Raw genomic sequence first — 18,394 nt, forward strand, 5'->3', positions numbered from 1 at the left:
TTCGGCATATTGCCCTCACAGACAGGTCTCGAAAACAAACATTTTATGGCATGACAACAGCTTTAAAATAAATCACACCTCCATTTTTGAGAAAAAATGGTATTTCATAACTTCAAAATATTTGCTTTATATCCATACTATAGTGCTGGATATTAAAAGAAAGCCCACCTGGTATGCTCATCTCCAATTAAAATTCTCCCGTCGGCCTCCTAGCCAAAAATAGCTTTTTTAACAAAAACAGCGTAACGCACTAATTAGTACTCGAACTATTTTTCTGAAAAAAAAATGCATGTATCCTATGGGGTCGCATCTACCTCTTAGTCTCGGCTCATAGGATTTTTCCTTAAATCCTAACTAAGCTTTATTGTGCGGCAGTACTTAATTGTTCGCTTTACTTATCTTGGAGAAATTCTATTATCTCTTAAATAAAATGTGGATTCTTAAAATCCTCCTTAAATTCCATCTTCTTCGGATTTTTCTTAAGGTTGCCCATGGCGTCGCGGGGCGACGCCGGTCAGCCCTTCACGTCTCAACTTTAATATTTTCCATCTTCGGAAACTCAATAATTTATTCGGGAATTAATATAATTAAGCTCCAAGCTCAATTCCTTAAATTAATTCCACTCCAACAATATTTAATTTCCAAGTCTACTAGTTTAATTAAGTAGCCCAATCCAACAAAATCTCTCGGCCCAAATCTCAATTAAGTAAATGACCCCATGGTCCATTTCATCAATTAAATGAGTCAGCCCATTTGTTCCCTTAATTCAATTCTAGGCCCAATTCCTTTTAATTAAATAAAATGACCCAAATAAAAGTCATCCCCTCAAATTATACTCCTCTTCATCCATCGTAAAATTCTTCCCCAAATTCTCTTCCATTCTTAATTGAAGAACAGCAGCAAGGCTCTCGGCCATCTCTCTCTTGCCCCTCAAATTCTTCTCCGGCGAGTTCGCTATCTCTCCGGCGTCGCTGGAGCTCGCCCCCCCTTTTTTTTCAAATCCAAAAATCCCTAAATCGATCGAGAACAGCAGAGGTTCCTTCTCCGCCAAAATCCTCTCATCCGTTCAATTCCGCCGGCGGAGTGGTCGAGGTACTGAGCCAGCTCTTGTGCCGAACTCTACTCCGCGCAACAGCTCCCTCCGCCGTGCGCCCCTCGTCGTTCTTCGCTCGCTCCCTCCGTTGTCTTGCGTTCGCAGCCCGTGCCGTCGCCCTTCTTCTGCGACGGACTCTTATCGACGTCGGCACCCGCGTCAACTCCTTCCGTCGAGCTCTTCGTCGGACAGCCCTTCAACCTAAAGCTAAGTCCTCCTTCCCCTTTTCCCTTTAATTATTCCGATTTTATCGTTCTACTTGAAGGCAGTAGCTATGATAACTGATTATTCGTTGATTCTATTGCTATGATTTTCCCTACGTGAGCATGCCGCCTATGATTCTAAGTTCTTGGGCCTAGTATGATGTCCGAAACATAAGCAGAGGGTGTGCTAGTGTTTTACCTCTTTCTTGATGATTCCTTCGAACGCCGGACTGCCCTTAAAGCTCGCTGCCACTCCTTCCTCTCTTGCTGCACTTCTTGTGATTTGTGAATTTAGAGAGGTGTGAGGAAGGAGGTGGTGGTGGGCTGGTATTTATAGCCGAGCCCTTGGCTCCTTGTGGCATTTCTTGGCAGACATTGGAGCTCTATTTTGAGCTAAAGGTTATCCCCTCTTTTGTGTTTGATGAAAAAGGTGATCATGCTAAATTGGTGAAATCCTTGGAGGACCTACTCCTTGTAAATTGTGCTTCCTATTTTGGGCTAAGATCTTTGCTTGCTTCCAAGCTTTGTGATATTGTGGTTTACTCCAAAATGGTGTAAGTTCTGGGGCTGCTCCCTTGGCAAAATCCCTTACTTCCTCGGCTCTTGTGAAGGGACAAACAGTTCCTCTATTTGTGCTTGTTGCTGAGGTCATGAGACTTTGTGGAAAAAATTGTGCTTGTTGCTGAGGTCATGAGACTTTGTGCAAAAAGGTTATATTCCCATTTGGTGAGATCCTTGGCAGCCCCCAAATCGTCCCTTTGGCAGCTTATGTGTTGCTTACTTCAAGACCTTGCCTTCTTTCATCATATCTCCTTCTCTCATGACTTTCCTTTTGTACTTTAACTCATTCTAATTTTGTGTAAATTTCCTTTCACAGGGGTGGCTGTCCAAGGCGTCTCGGTTGGCGGTTTGGAGTTTTGCGGCTGTGGAAACGAGGAAGAGAAAGGAGAAAGAGATAGGGAAGAAGATCTTTGGTCCTTTTTGTTCTCATTCCTATTTGTGGTGTGTGAATTTTCCTTGCAGGTTTGGAGATGAATCCTACAGCTGCTGTTGCTGCCCAACCGAGAGGAGAAGAGGGGAAGAGATCATGCTCCAAGGCATTCCTAGATCTCATTACTATTTCTAGCTAGAGTCAAATCCTAGATTATGTACTCCTTAGATTTGACAAGTTGTAACATATCTCCTTTGTATCATGAACAAAAGTACTCCATTTGATTACATGGAATTTCTATTTTCCAACAATTGTAGTTCTTAAATTTGAAATTCCTTACACCTTAATCCAATCGTCTCTTCATCCATTTTTTTTATACTCCGAATCCGTGTACGAAAACTCGGGGTGTTACATTTTCTCACTCCTATTAAAATATTCATCTTTCTTTCTCTCTCTATTTTAATACTTACACACACTTTTTCTCTCTCCAATTAAACACTTTAACCAATAACTCCTAAAATCCCGTGCCGACCAAGAAATGTGTCATCTTAGCCGGAACGGAGGGAGTACATGACATTCAACAATTTTATTGGCTCACGTATTTCAATAAATAGTAGATAAAATATCAACAAAATGGTGAAACAGTCAATCTGTTATAACATAATAATTTTTATGATTTTTTTATATCAATATAGTATATTACAAATAACAGTGACATGATAATCTCAATACAAATACCAGAAAATATCAACACATGTTTGTTGATATTATACATGCATTATATTGAGAATGTTTGATGCATTTATTGATATAAAATTTGCTTCTCAACATATACGAAATAAAAATTATAAAATTTCATCATCCGATCATCGCCGGAACATATGCAATTGGGATCTCGTTAGAATACCTGTGAAATTACCTTTAATTTGATATATTTTTTTATGAAAAAATAATTTAAATCAAGAGAGTTATGTAAATTTAAAATTTTAAGATTATTTTGAGGGAGAGAGAAAGTGATTAATTTTAACTACCATATAAAAATTGACATTAATAACCTTTAAGTTTATTTAATAATTTTTTTTAATTTAAAATATAATCCACGTCATATTATTTCAACCACTATATATCTTAATCTAATGACTAAGATTTGGTCTTAATTTCTTATATATGATAGTTAAATTAAGCACTTTCTTTCTCCCCAAAATCATCTTAAAATATGAAATTTACATAGCTCATTCGATTTAAATTAATTTTTCGTAAAAAATATATCAAATTAAAGGTAATTTCATAAGGATTCTAACGATATCTCAATTGCATATGTTCCGAAGATAATTGGATGATGAAATTTTATAATTTTTGTTTCAATTTTCGTATATGTTGATAATCAGATTTTATATCAATAAATGCATTAAACAATCTCTATATAATGCATGTACAATATCAATAAATCTGTATTGATATTTTTTGATACTTGTGTTGAGATTTTCATGTCATTATGTTGATATTTGTAATATACTATGTTGGTATTAAAAAATTGTGAAAATTATTATGTTATAGATTGACTATTTTATAATTTTATTGATATTTTATCTACTATTTATTGAAATACGTGATCTTTAGTCTCATCCACTCATTTTAAGATCTAATGGTGTAGGATAAGTCTTAGTTTTTTATTAGATACTATATGCATTTTAACATGATCCTATTTATGCTATTAAATTTGGAAGACTTAATTTTTTTGTAAATTATCATGTAAATTTGTAATATATTAGCTTATTTATTGACTATAAATTTATTTTAAATGTAAAATATCGAAAATGTATAATTAAGTGTATAAAAAATATTAATTTAGTGCATTAAATTTTAAACAAAAATTAACAACGGTGAAATTAAGAGAGATAGAATCTAGTATTTGTAGAGTCAAGAGGATAATCTCATCCTATTCTATAAATTATTTACCATGTTTAGCAATTTACTCATCCAAGCTGAATTTATATTTTGTGATAATTAATGATTGTACATTTGGAGGTACTAATGAAGACTCATAAAAACCTAAGTTTGAAATATTTTACTCCTAATTTAGTAGCCAAGCTAGTCAATGACCAATGAGAATCGGCTTTCATTTCTTAACCACAAAGCGGCCCGCAGAGAATCACTCCTCTCGACGGGCTGACGCCTATAACCCGGTTCAATATGTCCGGTCTGACTCATGAATATATACGATGAGTATTTTCCCTTCCCTGAAATGTTTCTCTCTCTTATCTCTATAAAAAATATTTTCTCTCTCATCCAAAATCATCAAATCATCGCCTGAGAAGTTCGCCGCCAACCTCTTTTTTTTCTGATGGCCGGAACATTGGTACGCGCCGTAGTTCGTTTCTCGTGCTGTGTTGTTTTTCTCTCAAATTTTTAATTGTGATTGATTTTTATTCGTTTCGTGTCATTTAGGGTATAAAAATTCCGAAAAACATGATTGTTTATCTGCTAATTTTTTTAATCAGGTGGTTACACGTAAATTGCGTCGCTAGCGTTTGGAGGAATTGCTGAAATCGGTTGCATTTGAAGCATTTCTGAGTTTCTAGGGTTTTGTGTTAGTGGTTGGGGAAGTTGGGGGATTATTTGAAGTTGCGATTGATTGATTGATTGATATTCTTTCATTGCGTTGAAGACTGGGGAAGAGAGGCGTGGGTTGAGGAGGATAATGTGTATACTTTGCGTGATTCAGAAGTGGTCGCGGAGGATTGCTACCATGTTGCCATGGCTAGTAATACCACTGATTGGGCTATGGGCTCTGTCGCAGCTCTTGCCTCCGGCGTTCCGATTTGAAATCACGTCGCCGAGGCTTGCTTGCTTGTTAGTACTGTTGGTAACACTTTTCTGGTACGAGGTTCTCATGCCTCAGTTGTCAGCGTGGAGGGTCAGGAGGAATGATAGGCTTAGGGAGAGGAAAAGGTTTGAGGCTATTGAAAGGCAAAAGTTGAGGAAGACTGCCACCCGGAGGTGTAGGAATTGCTTAACAGCGTATCGGGATCAGAATCCCGGTGGGAGCAAGTTCATGTGCTCTTATTGTGGCCATATTTCAAAGAGGCCGGTTCTGGATTTGCCTGTCTCTCCAGGAATGGGTAATTCAGGGATATTGAAGGATCTCGTTGGCAAAGGTGGGAAGATATTGAATGGGAAGAATTGGTCGGACAATGGGTGGATATGTGGGCAGGACTGGCTGGAGAACGGTAATTGGGTTGTGGGGCCTTTTGCGGGCAAGTCGAACCGGAAGAGGAATGGCATTGGTGTCGGCTTATTTGGAGGGGATGATGATCATTGTCTGGCTGAAAAATCTTATTCTCGTGTTTTTATTTTTGCTTGCAAAATATTAACTGCTTTTTTATTGAGCATCATGTGGATTTGGAGAAAGATTTTTAGGGTTAGTTCATCCAGTGATGATACATCATCTGATTCAGAACGCAGAGGAATGCTCGATAATCAAAGCGAAAATGGAGGGAACGGTCAGGAGAGTAGAGGAGAGAAAGCTCGAAGAAAAGCTGAGGAGAAGAGGCATGCTAGATTAGAGAAGGAGCTACTGGAAGAGGAGGAAAGAAAGCAGCGCGAAGAGGTCGCAAGACTAGTTGAAGAACAGAGGAGATTACGAGATGAGAAACTGGAAGCTGAAAAAGATCGCAGTAAGGGGTCTCCCCGAGCTAAGGAAAGAGATAGTAGAAAAGAATCCGAAAGAAAGCACCAGGAAAGAAGGAAGGAGAAAGACAGAGGATCAAGTAAAAGCAACTCTGATGTTGAGGAGTTGGAGAAGCGAGTCGGCAAAGAAAGTGACAATAACAAGAGGAGTGACAGTGATAGACGGGACCAACAGAGAAGTACACCTGAAAGTATGAAAGCTCATGGTACAGAACTGGGGCATGGATTTAAGGGTGCTGCAGCAGGCAGTCATAACCGAGGGAATGCTGGAACAAGATATTTGGATCGCATGAAGGGCACATTTTTTTCTTCTTCTAGAGCATTTACCAGAGGTGGTTTTTTTGGAAAGAATACTAACATGCCAATTGTTTTGAGAGAACTGAAACCAAGCCCATTGCTAGAAAATGCTCAAACTGTTGCATATAGAAAAGAAACAGTACAACCTGACCAGGCTTCTGGTAGACCAACTGTACATGTAGATGATAAGGGTTCTAACCGCCCGGTAAGTTGCTTCACATGTTAAGTTTGCTTTTCTTTTGTTTACTGTGTTTTTTTGGGAGGTTTGGGCTTAGTTGATGGGTGGATATGCTGTTGAACGCTAACTGCATTCAGTGACGTATGTATGACCTGTCAAAAGTTTTACGAATCAGTTGTTTGATGTTCTGGGAAACTGAAATTTTGAGCTTGTAGAGAGATTGTGAGGCAGTCATTATCAGCTTAGTTGACATATTGTTTGACATGAAATTCTCATTTATGCAACTGATTCTTCTACAGGTGCTCATTGAACATAAACCAAGTACAGCTCCTAAAAAGTCGTGGCAGCAACTATTTGCACGTTCACCACCTGTTAGTGCCCCCTCCAACACGAATGTTATAAGCAGACCAACCGGGAATCATAAAGCAGAAGTTCAGAACACCCCCTTTTCTGGTAACCCTCCCCCAACAAAATCAGTTGACAATCCTATCGATTTTGGGCTGCAGTCTCCGTTTAGTCTACCATCATTTCCCTTTGAATCGAGTACTAGCAGTACAGTTCTTCCATTATCTTCCGAACCTATTCAACCTAAAAGGGCAGATAAACAACATCAATTTCTGCTAGAGGAGACAGAGATCTTTGAAGACCCCTGTTATGTTCCAGATCCAATATCCTTGCTTGGACCAGTTTCTGAATCACTCGATAGCTTTCAGCTGGATCTGGGTTTTGTCGATACTGGAATGGAAAAACCATGTGCAGTGAAGACTAAATCTGCACATTCCAAAGTTACCAAGCCATCGCCAATAGAGTCTCCATTATCGCGGTCACGTGTTTCAGAGGATAGCTCCAATGGCTTAAATGGCAATGGCACCTGGCAGATGTGGAATAGCTCTCCTCTTGTTCAGGATGGTCTTGGTTTGGTTGGTGGGCCTATCAACTGGCATTTGCATCCAGAGATGAACTTGTTGAACAAGGAAGATAATATGCGTCATGTACCTCATAAAACTATGGCTTCACTGTTCAAGAAGGATGAACAAACCTCTTCTGGACCTCATCCTCCCCAGCATGTTCTATTTGGGAATTCTCAAAATGGTGGAATAATCAATACATCCGGGCCGCCAATTTCTGATGGTCCGTGGTTGCCAAGAACTTTATTTGGACAAACTTCTGATAATCAAGCTGCAATGAAGCCTAATGGGGAAATGCTTCAGAATGGCCTAATTTATGGAAATACTAGCGGACCTCCTGCTAACCATCAATTTGACGTTCCTGCTTCTAGTTGTTGGACTAGGTAAGCATAATATGCTGAATTATATTGCCTACTTTTCTCTTGGTTTCTGTTTCCTGGTACGGCATAATCAGTTATAGAGAAATTTACTGGATGGGTGCCACACATTATCTTAATAGATATTGCTATGTGTGTCTTACTTCACATGTCTAATTTTGGGAGTGATATGTGTTTATTCGTATATTTGAATTGGATCATCAACGACATCTGACACTCGTCAGAAAGATATAGCTATTCTAGGAATAGTTGGCCGAAGACTGCATTCTTCTTTTGCTTGCTCATTTGGAGAATTTGGCCCTCCTAATTATGCCTTATTTTTTTTCTTTTAGGGATGTCTTTTATAGGTCAGAGTCATGATGGAAGTTGGAGTAGGATTGGAATTGAGTTGATACTTCTCTACTGGTGCTCTGTATTGTAGTTGTCGAGTGCATGAGAAATCGACATGTCCATGATGTACTATGGGCTATGAAAAACCCCCAGCCTAACTGTGTGAACTTGATAGGTTCAGATTTTGGGGTATCTATGTGCCATGAATGCTATGAACAAAGTTAGTGTGAACTTTGTGAACCCTCAGCCTAACTGTGTGAACTTTTTGTGATGCGCTATTTCTCATTCAGGTGGACCTACTGTATATCAACATTGTCCAACTGAATGTGAAATTGTTATGTGCCTCAAGTATCATAATGCACATGGAGGCCCCAAAGCTCAACTTCACAATTAAGAAATGTACGCAAAGCTAACTATCAGCTGGTTTTCTGATGGATCATTTTCCTATAAAAAATGAATTCATTGCAAGGGCAGTTAATAGTGGAGCATTATAATTGGTCTTGTTAAGAATTCTCATTTTCGATTGGATATTGCAGTCTCTTGTGCCATAGCAGAAACTGATTAGGGCTGTAAAATGGTTCTTTAGGTCAAGTTTAGCCTTCTGTTACAGATATTCTTCAAATTCATTTGTATAAATTGGAGGTAGTTGCATCGACTGTATGCGTATGTCGTTTGAAAAAGCAATGTCTCATTTTTGCTGTGGTGTTTGTGTTTGCAGAAAAGACTGGACAGTGGCGGGTTCACGAGAAAATGTTGGAAGCTCTCCTACGAATAGGCCTCACATCGGAGGCCTCTACTCACCGCCGGATGTACAGTCTCTTTGGTCGTACGAGTAGAGATAGGAAAGGACAAAAGAAAAAGAAGGAACAATGAAAGACAAATAGGCTCTTTGTGGACTCGAATTCCTCCTGTGTGAAGAGGCAAATAGCCTCTTTTCTGGAGATCTATATAATACAGGATTCCAATTGTATCTTCCTTCTTTTCTATACAAGGGAGATTTTAATTTTAGAAAAAAAAAACTTGTGATCATATATGCATGCGGGCGTTTCCAGGTATAATTACTTCAATTTATATGTTTTTCTAGTTGGACTTGTTATATACTCCCTACCTCTCATAAAAACAGGTCATTTAGGGTTGACATGTGTTTTTAATTTATAATTGGTAAAATAAGAGAATGAGAAAAAGTAGTTGAAATTATGTAGTGGATTATGGGGTCCATAAATGATTAAGTAAAAGAGAAAAAAAGGTTGTCGTAAATGGAAATGGACTATGTATGTAACGGATAAAAAAGAAAATATGATCTATTTTTATGGGATGGATGGAGAGATCCTTATAATAAACTAGTGTAGGTTCTTTTTCTTTTGGAGAAAGAGGGAGAAGCTTGATCACCTTGGTTTAAGTAATTAGTGCTCGTGAGAAAATTTAGTATTCCCTCTGTCCCATAATAGATGACACATTTGGAGAATATGCGAGATTTTAGGAGATGTTTTGTGTGTTAGGTGAAAAGAGAATATATTTATATTAATGTGAGAGTGAGAAAAGACATCTTTTTATGGGACAAAACTAAAAAGGAAAGTTAGACATCTATTATTATGGGGCGGATGGAGTTATAGAATTTTGAAATATATTTGGATTGGGATCGTGGTAGTGTTTGAATTTTGATTGTCTAGTTGTGAAATAGTATATCACTTAGTTATACACCACTTAAGAAGATCCTACTAACCAACTGTTAAAATTAACAAGCTCTTTATTCCTAACAAATGTCAGAATAACTCCATAGGATATAACAATGTCATACAAATGCCTAACAAATCAGATGGAATTCAAATCTTGCCTAACGAATACGATGACAATCATAAAAAATAAAAGCTAGGCTTGTGAATCTTGACATGTCTGAAACTCTGCTTGCCCAGTTTGGTGTGGTGGTGAAGGCTCCTCCCCTTGCCATGTCCAAACAATATCCTTCAGAGATGGCCTCATCTCTTTCTTCACCACCTTCTGAAACTCCAACGTGTCTCCGTTCGCCTTCTTCATTTCGACCAAATGAAAGTTCGGGGCAACCTCAAAGATCTCTGCATCAATGGACAGCGCCCCTTTTCTCCCTTCCCTCGATCCTTCAAATTTGAGACGTCCTCCATCCTTCTTCATCATCTTCAGCTTCAGACGCGTGGCTACTTCCTCTAGCTTCGAGGTGATGATCTTGGCTGTCTTGTTGGACGTGAACTTGATCTCTTTCTTCTGCTCAGCGCCCTCGAACAAGCCAGAGAGGTCGAATCCAGCCGAGAGGGAGATTATTTCAAAGGCATTCAGATTCACGGGTTCAGACTTCGTGTCTATATCAAGAATTGCTTTTTTCGTGTTGTTGGTGCATCCGCTTGGGTCAGCAGCAGCGTGTTTCAAGGATCTTGATTTCAGACCTTTACGAAACCAAGAATTCTCCATGATCTTGGATATGGAGATCCTTGTGTTCGGATTTGGACACAAAATCTTGGAAATCAGCCTACGCGCATCAGGTGGGATCCAGTTCGGATATTTGAACTCCGCCTTGCCAATTTTCCTGTACATCTCCATCAAGTTCGAATCCTGGAATGGAAGATGACCGGATAGCAACACAAATAAGATCACACCACAAGACCATATGTCGGCCTTTGCACCATCATACCCTCGTCTGCTGATGACCTCAGGTGCAACGTAGGCAGGTGTTCCACACATTGTGTGAAGCAGCCCGTCTTGCTGCCTTGTTTCCGCTAGAGCACTCAATCCAAAGTCAGAGATTTTCAAGTTCCCGTGTTCATCCAGCAGTAAGTTCTCAGGCTTCAGATCCCGGTGATAAACACCCCTACTATGGCAGAAATCAACAGCACTGATCAGCTGTTGAAAAAGTTTCCTCGCAGCATCCTCTTTCATCTTCCCCTTCGTCACCTTGTTGAAAAGCTCGCCTCCTCTTACATGCTCCATTACGAAATAGATCTTCCCCTTGGTGGCCATAACCTCGTAAAGCTGCACAACGTTCGGATGCCTAACAAGTTTCATCACAGAAATCTCTCTCTTGATCTGTTCCACCATCCCAACCTTGACAATCTTCTCTTTGTCAATCACTTTAATGGCCACACTTTCACCGTTCTTGACATCCCTCGCGTGGTAGACCTTCGCAAAGGTACCTTGCCCGAGCAACTTCCCAAACTCATACCTTTGCATCAAGACACCTCCTTTATTATCCATTCGACTCAACACCTACTTTACAAACTAAACTTCAAGAAAGCAACAACTCAACCGTCTTCGTCTTCACAAACATCATCATAACAATGCCTAGCAAGCTTTGCCTTCTCACAGAAGATATAGACGGAAGGAGGACTTAACTGACCAATCTCATCGAAGACAAAGAAGGGCGGCTCGGATAGAGCTTCCACCTCATCAAAGATGGAGAAAGACTGTCTCGCCGGAAGACACATCTTTCAGCATTCCCCGGTCTTTTTTCTTCAACTAGAGAATACTGAGTGATGAAATATTTCAAGTATAATTAACCTTAGATAGGAACAATCCTACCTGAAATAATCACAAATCATATGATTAGAATTCATGAAGAGTATAAAACCAATTTTGTAAAACTATTTTTTCACCAATCTATTAGATTCAACAAAATCAAAGCTTAAAAATACAATCTTTGGTGTGAGTTAGTTCCACATATCAAAAACATACATACAATAATTCAACAAGACCAAAGCTTAAAAATTCAATCTTTAATGTGAGTTTGTTCACATATAAAAAACACACATACAGTAATTCAAGAACCCTAAAAAAGGGAAATCCCAGAATCATAAACCGTGAATGGATCTGATAAACAGAATAAAAAAAGAATCTTTGAAACAACACACCAAAAAATAGCAAGAAAATAACAGGAAACGAATTAATCTGCAAATTCAGGTACCTCTTTCAATTGGAAAACCAGGGTGGGAAGAGACGTAGGGCAATTGATTCAAGAAAGAGGTGAGTGGATTGGTTTGGTTTGGTTTTAGTGTGAGAAGAAATTAGGATGCGAGTGTTAAATATACCAACTCCGAGTATACACCTAATCATTATTAGACTATTAACTAAATAAAAGTATTAAGTCTAATGATTATTATTTGAAACCAAATTCGAGAAGAGTCGTCACTAGTCGGTTACGACTACCTTTTTCTAAATAATATTCTGAAATAGGAGTATATTCTATATATGCTCTGTTTTGTGGTAATATGCCAGAGCAGTTTACACCACAGGACCTTCTACCTCCTTTTACAAAATTACCCTTTCGATCAACTATTTGCCCGTTAGAGTGAGACAAAAAAATATATTCCGTCCCATAAAAATAGAGGTTTTGGGGCACGGGTTTTAATGAGATATTAGTAAAGTATGAGAGATCTAGAAAAAAAAAAGTGATTGAAGTATTGTTAGTGGAGAATGAGCTATAGAAATAAAGTATTATTATGAGACGGACTAAAATGAAAAAAGAAAACTATTTTTATAGGACGGAAAGAGTATACTCCCTCCGTTCCACAATAGTGGAGTTATTTTGCTATTTTGATATGTTCCATAATAGTGGTATCATTCCATTTTTAGTATAAGTCAACACATTTCTTCTCATATACTTTACTCCCTCCGCTAAAAAATGAAACTCCTAATGACAGACGGAGAAAATACTTATTATTGGTCATTTAAATTTATACATATATATGAAATAAAAGTTTTGAGTATATTTATAAAATTGTAATTTTAAGTTAAGGATATTTATAAATTGTTATTTTAAGTTAAAACTATGTTATCCGTTTCTTTTTCTTGTTAATTGATACTCCCTCATTTCCTTGTTAATAGATGTATTTTTTTGGCACGATGTTTAAAAATAGTGTGTTAAATGGATGGTGAATAAAATAAGAAAGAATAAAGTAATAGAGGGAGTTACTTATTGTCAAAAATAGAAATGACTCAATTATTTTGGAAATTTCTAAAATAGATAAATGACTCTATTAACATGGAACGGAGAAGAGAATGAAAGTTAATGGATAGTGAGAGCCACATAATTATTAATGTTTAAAGATGAGTCTTAGTGGTATAAATTATAAATAACTTGATGTACATAAGAAATGAGTTGAGGAGAATTTTCCATAAATGGATGAGCTATTTTACGGGTACTGACGAAAAAGGAAAGTGTCCATATTTTTATGGGAATAAGTGGGTATTAATTTTATAATAAAATGTGAGTGGAATGAGTAAGTTGAATGTGAGATCCATTACCAAAAGTAGTACTATCTGTCTCAGATGTCCCATTTCTTTTTTGCACTTGTTTTTGAAAAATGACAATAAATAATTAAAGTAGAGATAACTTAAAATAAAAGAGAGAATAATATAGAAGTGACTATCTTTTACTTTACTTTCTCTCTACTTAAACTATTTTCTTCACTACTTTACTTTTTCTCTAATTTAACTATCAATAATATGCACAAAAATAAAGGCAGCAAATCGTTAATCAAAATTTTAATTTTATCCTAAGTGAGAATGTGAAAGATAATAGAAGAGTCTCGTAGTTATTTTTTGGCCTATAAATATGATATTTGGAGACTTACTATCTACATATTCCTACTTATTACCTTATACAATAAAATTCAAGTTTGATATTTTTGTTCTTCCCATAAGAAGAAAAGTTAACACTATGATTTGGTGTCTTCCACCATTTTTATTCCATATTTTGCTCAATGATTTGGTGTCTTCCACCATTTATTCAGTTATCAAAGTTTGTTGCATTCATGTTTACAAAGTTATCGCTCATGAAGCCTGTTGGAATAAGATCACATAATATCAGGAGAATATTATGGGAATATATCATGCCTAAATTAAAGTAGCAATTATTGTAAATTTAGGTTTACCATATATGTAGAATACCTAGTCTATAAACATGTAATCTGTGTACCTCATTATTCATTCAATATACACGAAGAAATCTTCTCCCACCAATCTTAACATGGCCTCAGAGCAGAAACGATCCCGGCTCAGAAAAATTTCATCATAGCCGACGGCAGCGCCGATTCATCATTTGGGGGTGAAATCGGACATGGATTCGCGGTATCGGACAGAGTCAGCGACCACCGAACCGCGGCGCACCACCACGCCCCCCCCCCACCAACCGATCAGGAAGCCAGCGACCCGACACCTCAAAATTGTGGTGTTCCCACTGTGGGAAACAGAAGCATACATGGGAGAATTGCTTCAAAAGGTTGGGATACCCGGAGTGGTGGGAAGAGCGACAAAAGGCGAGGGCCGCTCAGGCCAAATTCGTCATCGCAGTAAACGGGGATGGAGCACAACGACGTAATGACACCGGAAACCATGGAGATCAGACTAGAATCGGGGTGGGGACGCATCAGGAGAACCCCCCGAACGGCGGCAACGTGAGGGGAGCCGGCAATTTCGCCGGAAGAGTGAAATCGCCAGAGGAGTCGGCGAGAGGAGGTAACGGGTTTGGCACAATGCCAAACCCTAATTTACTTTCCTATTTTGATTCCACATTTTTACCCCATAAAAATGAGAAATATCAAAAGAAACCCCACCCTATTAAATTTCGGCCCCCTGATTCCCTGAACATTGAGATTCGGGCCCCTGATCCCCTGGAAATTAAAATTAGACCCCATACATTTCAGAAATTTCCCAATTACCCCAATTTTGTGTCAAATTATCGGTTTGCACCCTTACTAGAAACTTCCGCTGCATTTCACGTACATGATATATTTGATAAACACTCAAAGGGCTGGATATTTGATTGTGGGGCAACTGATATCATAACTCCGGATAGACGTGATTTTATTATTTTTTATGAAAGCACTAAATCCTATATTAGAACTGCAAATGGGAAATTAATTACGGTTGAAGGATCGGGTACAATTGAAATATCTCCTACACTCAAACTTAGGAATTGTTTATATGTTCCTACTATATCTCAAAGATTGATGTCTATTAGCCATGTGACCAAGGAATTGAACTGCACACTTATGATGAATCCCGACTTTTGTATTTTACAGGATATTCAGACGAGGAGGATTCTTGGGCGTGGCACTGAAAAACAAGGACTCTACTATGTGGACGAGATAGCTCAACATGGCAGTGCGATGCTGGCTCACGGATCCACAAAACAGGAAACTTGGTTCTGGCACCGAGACTAGGACATCCTTCTCCTGGTTACTTTAAAATACTTTACCCGAAACTTTCAATTTCTTCTGATTTTTCATGTGAAACTTGTGTTTTGGCCAAGAGCCGTAGACAGTCTTTTAAGCCTACAAATACTCATGTGAAATCCATGTTTTCTTTAGTACACTCTGATGTTTTGGGTCCTGCACCCACTGTTGGGAATTGTTTTCGATATTTTGTGCTTTTTATTGATGATTGCACGAGAATGACATGGATTTATTTTTTGAAACACAAGTCTGAAGTCTTTGATAGATTTACCTCTTTCTTTAAACTAGTACAAACACAATTCCGAACCACTATCCAAACCCTTAGGTCAAATAATGGGAGGGAATTCGTAAACAGTGCTATGACCCAATTCTGTAAAGACAAGGGCGTGATCCACCAAACTTCCCGTGCATATACACCCGAGCAAAATGGGGTAGCTGAAAGAAAGAATCGAACAATCCTAGAAATGACCCGAGCCCTCATGATTGAATCCAAAGTCCCTACCTTTTTTTGGCCCGAAGCAATTGCTACATCTGTTTACCTGATCAATCGTCTCCCGACTAAAATACTGAACATTAAAACCCCACTTGATGCCCTCTCAAGCCAAAATACCCAAGCACCTAAACCTTCAGCCAAAGGTCTTTGGATGTACTGTATACACTCATGTCCCAAAACACGAGCGAAGTAAACTATCACCTTATGCAACCAAATGTGTTTTTGTGGGGTATGGGGTGAATCAAAAGGGCTACCGTTGCTATGATCCTTCCACTCGAAAAATCACCACCACCATGAATTGCAATTTCCTAGAAACCGAATTCTTTTATCATATCCACCTTAGTAGTCAGAGGGAGAGTGGTCCAACTACACCTGAGGACTATCTAAGTTGGGTTGTGCCATTGCCAAGCTCCTCGACTGGGGATTCACCAGAACCAGCGATGGTCACTGCCGCCGAGCAAATCTCACCACAAGAACCTTCTCATCCGCCCCCGAGTGATCCTCCTCCGACGATATCCGAGGTAACTCCTGAACCAAATGTTGTTGAAAGTTCAGTTACTACTGACCCCGCTGATACAGAACCCCTAGAGGAGAATAACACCGTGGATGGAGATACAGGGAAATACGTGCTTCCTCACCGAAGTACAAGGGGAATCCCGGCCAAACGATACTCCCCTGAAAGGATAGGGAAGAAAACCCGCTATGGAGTGGCAAACTTCGTACAAGGAAACCTAACAAAGATGGCCTGGGCATTTGAGGCTGCGATATATGAAGAAGAAGAAATCCCACAGACAGCCGAAGAGGCAATGAAGCATAAGAAATGGAGGGAAGCAATGCTCGTTGAAATGAAAGCCCTAATGAAGAATAGTACGTGGATAAAATTGAAACTACCCGAAGGAGCTAGAACTGTTGGGTGCAGGTGGGTATTTACGATAAAGATTTTGCAGATGGGGAGGTGTGCCAGCTGAAGAAGACACTATATGGGTTGAAGCAGTCACCACGTGCATGGTTTGGGAGATTTACAGAAGTGGTGAAGAAGTACGAGTATGAACAGAGTAATACAGATCATACCTTATTTATCAAGAAAAAAGGGGGAAAGATCACATGTTTAATCATATATGTAGACGACATGATCATTACTGTAGATGATGAGGAGGAGATAGCCGAACTAAGGAAGAATTTAATCCATGAGTTTGAGATGAATGATCTTGGTCCTCTTAAGTACTTCTTAGGGATAGAGGTGCTAAGGTCAAGGAAGGGAATCTTCATAAATCAAAGGAAGTATATACTTGACTTGTTGGCCGAAATAGGGATGATTGACTGCAAACCCGCGGATACTCCGATGGTACAGAACCATGGGTTACAGATAAAGGAAGGTGCGAAGCTGACCGATAGGGGGAGATATCAGAGGCTAGTTGGTAAGCTTATCTATCTATCCCATACACGACCTGATATTGCATATGCAGTTGGAGTAGTGAGTCAGTTTATGCATTCACCACAAGAAGAACATTGGGAAGCTGTGCTAAGACTTGTCAGATACTTGAAGGGAACAGCCGAGCATGGGCTTGTATTCGAGAAACATGGTCACATGGAGATACACGACTTTACTGATGCAGATTGGGCGGGAAATCCGAATGATCGAAGGTCTACCGCTGGCTATTTTACCTTTGTAGGAGGTAACCTTGTAACATGGAGAAGTAAGAAGCAAAAGGTAGTCGCACTTTCTAGTGCAGAGGCAGAATTCCGGGGAATCAAGAGTGGACTGACAAAGGTACTATGGCTGCGGAGACTTATGACCGAATTGGATCTTCGATCTGCGCTACCTTGTAGATTGTTTTGTGACAACAAGGCGACTATCAGTATTTCAGAAAACCCAGTACAACACGATAGAACAAAGCATGTGGAAGTAGATAGGCACTTTATAAAAGAGAATCTCGAAGCAAAGGTGGTGGAGATGCCTTATGTCAAGACCGAAGATCAATTGCCAGACATCTTGACGAAGGCAGTGAATTCGAAGTCATTTCGTGAAGTACTGGGCAAGCTAAATATTGGGAACCCCATTACTTAGCTTGAAGGGGAGTGTTGGAATAAGATCATATAATATCGGGAGAATATTATGGGAATATATCATGCCTAAATTAGAGTAGCAATTATTGTAAATTTAGGTTTGGTTTACCATATATGTAGAATACCTAGTCTATAAACATGTAATATGTGTACCTCATTATTCATTCAATATACACGAAGAAATCTTCTCCCACCAATCTTAACAAAGCCAAAACCAATGTCATCAATTTAGAGTGTGTTTTTAATAACCGCGTGGTATGTTATTTTGTGCATTGTTTTATATTTCAATACAAATTATATGAAATCATTAATTATGGACTTTTTTTTCCTCGGGATGTTAGAATTCAAGCAATTTTTTTCGTGAATTTTATACAAGAGGTTTGGTGCAATACTTAAGGAAGAGAGGATTTTTCGTATAATTTAAGGTTTATTATTTGCTATATTTTCATTGCGGTTCAGTGTTTTTTTTGTTTATGTCTAGAAAAATGGCTAGTTTCTTAGTATTTTTTAGATATCTATATATAGTATGAGTCATGGAAGTATCAATGCTCTAGGTAAATTTGGTAAATATGTATTAATATCCCCATCTTTTAAAAATAGAAATTATTTCTATTTTGGGCTGTCTCTT

General features: G+C 38.6%; 2 protein-coding genes across 5 annotated transcripts; one reads left to right on the forward strand and one right to left on the reverse strand.

Annotated features, from left to right (window-relative positions):
- Positions 1-4,454: 4,454 nt before the first annotated feature.
- LOC121799272 lies at positions 4,455-9,038 on the forward strand. Of its 4 annotated transcripts, none has more exons than XR_006050233.1 (5): positions 4,455-4,586; positions 4,729-6,419; positions 6,692-7,683; positions 8,010-8,227; positions 8,726-8,870. XR_006050233.1 is itself a non-coding variant. In XM_042198592.1 (4 exons), exons 2-4 carry the CDS (start codon positions 4,929-4,931, stop codon positions 8,841-8,843), a joined length of 2,601 nt encoding a protein of 866 aa, XP_042054526.1. In that variant the 5' UTR covers positions 4,455-4,586; positions 4,729-4,928; the 3' UTR covers positions 8,844-9,038. The 4 variants fall into 4 exon arrangements, 1 of the variants encoding a protein (XP_042054526.1); XR_006050232.1 differs by lacking the exon at positions 8,010-8,227 and adding an exon at positions 8,298-8,406; XR_006050234.1 differs by lacking the exon at positions 8,726-8,870 and adding an exon at positions 8,298-8,406.
- Positions 9,039-9,736: 698 nt separating this feature from the next.
- On the reverse strand, positions 9,737-12,080 carry LOC121799275 (CBL-interacting protein kinase 2-like). The gene is made up of 2 exons (XM_042198594.1): positions 11,936-12,080; positions 9,737-11,553 (listed from the first exon to the last, which is right to left on the reverse strand). Exon 2 carries the CDS (start codon positions 11,227-11,229, stop codon positions 9,877-9,879), a length of 1,353 nt encoding a protein of 450 aa, XP_042054528.1. The 5' UTR covers positions 11,230-11,553; positions 11,936-12,080; the 3' UTR covers positions 9,737-9,876.
- Between the last annotated feature and the right edge of the window lie 6,314 nt (positions 12,081-18,394).

Source organism: Salvia splendens, chromosome 4 (genome assembly GCF_004379255.2).
Source record: "Salvia splendens isolate huo1 chromosome 4, SspV2, whole genome shotgun sequence".
Lineage (NCBI taxonomy): Eukaryota > Viridiplantae > Streptophyta > Magnoliopsida > Lamiales > Lamiaceae > Salvia > Salvia splendens.